Source organism: Callospermophilus lateralis, chromosome 4 (assembly GCF_048772815.1).
Source record: "Callospermophilus lateralis isolate mCalLat2 chromosome 4, mCalLat2.hap1, whole genome shotgun sequence".
In the NCBI taxonomy this organism is placed as follows: domain Eukaryota; kingdom Metazoa; phylum Chordata; class Mammalia; order Rodentia; family Sciuridae; genus Callospermophilus; species Callospermophilus lateralis.
The window spans coordinates 13,425,039-13,429,163 of record NC_135308.1 but is presented as its reverse complement, the minus strand read 5'-3'; the positions used below and the strand labels follow the sequence as shown (position 1 = coordinate 13,429,163).

Below are 4,125 nucleotides of genomic sequence, written 5' to 3'. Positions count from 1 at the left end.
TGAGAAAACATTTTTTAAAAGGCAGGCTCAGTGATGGCTGCTCTTTCTCCCCGCAGATCAAACTGCCCTGAGGCCTAAGAAGGAAGCGCTCGGAAAAGGGGGGGTTCTGAGGGGCCAAACCCTAAGCGGCTGCAGCAGCACCGCGGCGGCGGCATCCGAGGCATTTCTGTAAGAAACATTATTTCGGAGCAGATGGAAGACCATCTCCTCCAGCCACGTGCAGGCCCCTAGCCTGGGATATCCCCGAGCGGCTTTGGGGACCCGATGTGGGGAAGAGTTTGGGGGTAGACACAGCCCAGTTCAGCTCAAGAGTCTCTCACACACGCGCGCGCGCGCGCACACACACACACACACACACACACACACACACACGCGAGCACGCACACACTCGCGCGCATCCCCGCACGCAGGCGCGCGTGCGTGCGGCGGGCAGCAAGCTCTGCGCTTTGGTGCGCTCCATACCCCCTCCCCCTCTTGGGTCTTCGAGGGGGAAGAGACACACGGGGGGAATCAGTGAGGTGCTTGGGTAGGGCGAGGGTTGGGTGGGCCCCGCCTTCAGTCCCCCGCAGGTCCTTGGCGCGGCCCAGCGGCCCCTGGATCAAGGCGATCCCAACTGAACAAAGCGGGCTAGACGCCACCTTTCCGCCCCCACGCCTTGGCTAAGTGGGGGACAGCGAGGGGAAGGCGCCTCCAGCCTGGCCCTCGACCGCTGGCCGGTGTGAAAGGATGGGAATGGGGGGCATCGAAGGGGTGCAAAGGGCCGCACGTCCATGGAGAGGCCAGGGCGCTGCCCTTGAGCCTCCGTGGCTGGCTTTCCCGCTGCCTTCAGGCGAGCAGCCGGGAGGCACTGGAGGGGAAAAGAGGGGATCTGGGGGCCCGAGCCTCAGGCGCAGGTGGTGACCACGGGGGCCAGAGACACGGTGGGCGCCGAGGACGCGGAGGGCGCACCCCCCTTCTCCGCCTTCTTCTCCTTTTGCTTGAGGTGGATCTTGGCGTGGCGCTTGCGCTCGTCGCTGCGCGCAAACTTGCGCCCGCAGAACTCGCAGGCAAAGGGCTTCTCGCCCGTATGCGTGCGGATATGAGTGGTGAGGTGGTCGCTTCGGCTGAAGCTCCGCATGCAGATCCGGCACTGGAAGGGCTTGTGGCCCGTGTGGATACGCAGATGCCGGGTCAGCTCGTCCGAGCGGCTGAAGCGGCGGTCGCAGCCCTCCGCCGGGCACGCATGGGGCCGCTCATGGAGCGGGGTCTTGCTAGGCCGGTTGGGATACTTGCGGGGCCGGATGGGCTTGAGCGTGAGAGGCGGCTGGGGCAGGCTACCGAAGCTCGGGTGGATCTGCTTGTCTTTGAACGCCTTGATGGTCTCCAGAGGGGTGATAGGGGGCGGATTGACCCGGATGGGGTCCATGCCCTGGAAGGGCTTGTGCTCCGGAATGGAGCCCATGTCGTTGGGGTGGTGGTACAGGTTGTAGTCAGGAATCATGGGGAAGAGATTGCTGTCCAAGGCTGGCTTGGTCGATTGGTAATCCTGGGGGGAATAGGCGAGCCCGGGGTTGCCCTGGGGATCGTGGAAAGATACGGGCTCCGAGTAGAGATCTCCGCAGTTGGAATAAGGGGGTAACGCCGGATACATGGCCTCCACGTCTCCCTGCGGCGGCTGCACCATGCTGGCGGTGGATGTCTGCGTGCTGAGCGCCCCTGAGGCCGGGGGCACCCCCAAGATGCCGGCACTCATGAGGCTAATAATGTTGTCCTGGCACCAATTGGAAGGGGAGTCGAAAGCGAACTTTCCCAAGTAGGTCACGGTCTTGTTGCCGGGGGCTGGCTGGAAGGAGCCCGAGTAAGAGAGTTCCGGGTTGGGCTTCTCGTTGGTCAGACCGATGTCCATCACATTCTCTGCGGAGAGCGGGGGAGAGAGGGGAGGGGTGAGTGAAGCCGAGTCGGCTCCGGGCCGTGGCGCCCAGGTCCTTGCCCAGGTGAGGAGGGTGCGGCCGGCTGGAGTGCGCAGCGCATAGGGTAAGAGGAACGCTGGGCCCGGCGCAAAGCGGGCGGTGCCGCGCTCCCGGGCGCAACCTGGATACAGCAAAATACTACGGATCGGGGTGTGGAGTGGCTGCGGCACACACACCGCACACGCCGCGCACACACTCACGTACCACACACACACGCGCGCGCGCGCGAGAAGCATTGTTGTTCTTCCCGAGGTGGGGCGGGCAGGTAGCTGCAGCTACAGGTAGTTTCAGACCCGGAGCGCGCCGGGCTCTCGCTCTCCAGCTCATACAACTCGGCCTCTTCCCCTGGCCCTGTCTATTTCAGGACGCCGCGCCTTTACCGCCAGGGCGATGCCCCCTACGCGCGCTGCGCCTGGGTCGCGGACCCAGAGCGCTTCAACGCTTTGTCCTCGGAGCGTAGAAGGGTGCCGCCCGCAAAGGGAGCTCTCCGGTCGCCTCCCCGGTCCCCAGCCTCCTCCTGGCCTGAAGGGGCTTTCAGCTCTTGCTGGAGGGGAAAAGCCTATGCCCAGCCAGAGAGGGTGGAGGGCGGCGGAAAACCAGCCCGTGTCTCCAGCGCTGGAGCGGCCGCCCTTCCCAAGCTCCCGGGTCCCAGGATCGCCCCCTGTGGCAGTACCCCCAGCCCCACGGGAGAGCCCCCTCCTTCTCCCAGCCGTCCCCACACCCCCACGGTTTTGCTGAACGCCCCGGAAAGGCAGCGTCGCAGTACCTCTCCCACCGCGGGGACTCCACGCCGCACATGGCTCCATCCCGGGTGGGAGGCTGAGGGAGTAAGGGGGGAGAGCGCGGGTGAAAAAAGACGCTGGGCTCCTCCCGAGAAAGGGGGCGATAGCACCACGCCTTGCGTGCAGCCCAGAGATCGGGCCCCCTGCGTGGGGAGGGAGAACCCCAGAGCAGCTCGCACCTACCTCCCTCCGATCGGCGGCTGCCCCCACCCGGGAGAACCGAAGCCTCTACCGTGGCGTCGCCAACCGAGCCTTCCCGATCGGGGAGGGCGGGAGGAGTGGGTGGGAAAAGCAACTCGCCCCCCAGAAAATTCCCAGCACGCCCCCACCTCTCCATCCATCCATCCATCCATCCATCTATCCATCCATCGCTAGCTCGTTCCTTCCTTCTCTGCCTCTCCCTTTCCTTCCTTGCTGCCTCGCAGCCTCCCTGCCACCCTTACCTGTAGCCATCTGATTGTAATGGGCCACCGAGTCGCTGCTGCCAGAGAAGAGGTTGAGCGCGCTGGGGATCTCCTCGGGGTACAAATTGTCAGGCAGTTGGTTTAGCAAACTGCTCATGGTCACCGGCAGCTTCTCGGCGAGTTTGCCGGTCATAGCACTCCCGAGCTGCCGCCGCCGCCGCCACCGCCGCCGCCGCCGCCGCCGCTCGCTCCTAACGCAGCTTCCAGGCAAGCGGCATCGGAGAGGCGATCCGTGGTGCAGGGGAAAAGCATGCGAGAGGGAAAGTTCGGGGGGAGGGGGGAGGGAAGAGGGGAAGGGGTGGGCCAGGGGAGGGGATCTTCTCTTTTTTGGGGGGTGGGTGGGAGGGGGGCAAAGGGGGTAATCCTCTGGGGTGCCTCAGCTGGTGCTGTGTGAGGCTGGGTCGTGGGGGGTGGGGCGTGTGCGGGGGGTGGGGTGGGGGCTGGGCTCCGGGTGATCTCGGCTCTAGGGGGTCGGACGCGGCCTCAGTATTGATCTTACAAACAGACACGCGCCCGCCACCCCCCCGTCCCCCGATCTGCCACCACCGCCGCCACCGCCGCCGCTTCTGCCGCCGCTGCCTCTGCCGCCGCTGCCGCCGCTGCTACCACCACCACCAGCCCCGCCGCTTCCTAGCAAGCTCACTGCTGCCCAAAAGCTCCCAGCCAGGGAACTCCACCAGCCTATTTATCTGAGCCCCGGGAAAACTCCGTGACGTAGCTGCCCATATATGGACAGACAAAGCCCAGCCGAAGGGGCGCGACGTCACAATGGAAGCTCCTCACAATGGAACATTAGAAAGCAGGAAGCGGGCCGCAGCCAACGTGCAGCGCCCGCAACGCTCGCCGCTCTTAAATAAAGAGAGAAAAAGAGAAAAGTAGAAGAAAAAAAAAAAAAGAGAAGGAAAATGTGAAAGAGGGATGCTGCTGAAA

General features: G+C 64.6%; 1 protein-coding gene across 2 annotated transcripts; it reads right to left on the bottom strand.

Annotated features, from left to right (window-relative positions):
• Positions 1–883: 883 nt before the first annotated feature.
• Positions 884–3,328, bottom strand: Egr3 (early growth response 3). Of its 2 annotated transcripts, none has more exons than XM_076852292.1 (2): positions 3,175–3,328; positions 884–1,893 (listed from the first exon to the last, which is right to left on the bottom strand). In XM_076852292.1, the coding sequence occupies exons 1-2, from the start codon at positions 3,326–3,328 to the stop codon at positions 884–886; spliced, it is 1,164 nt and encodes a 387-aa protein (XP_076708407.1). The 2 variants fall into 2 exon arrangements, with proteins under 2 accessions (XP_076708407.1, XP_076708408.1); XM_076852293.1 differs by lacking the exon at positions 3,175–3,328 and adding an exon at positions 2,716–2,755.
• Between the last annotated feature and the right edge of the window lie 797 nt (positions 3,329–4,125).

What these genes read in the sequence shown, in the direction of transcription:
- Egr3 (XM_076852292.1), bottom strand. Translation starts at nt 3,328, where the DNA reads ATGACCGGCAAACTCGCCGAGAAGCTGCCGGTGACCATGAGCAGTTTG. An exon ending in TTACAATCAGATGGCTACAG is followed by an intron (nt 1,894 to 3,174) that starts GTAAGGGTGGCA and finishes CGCTCTCCGCAG; the next exon opens with AGAATGTGATGGACATCGGT.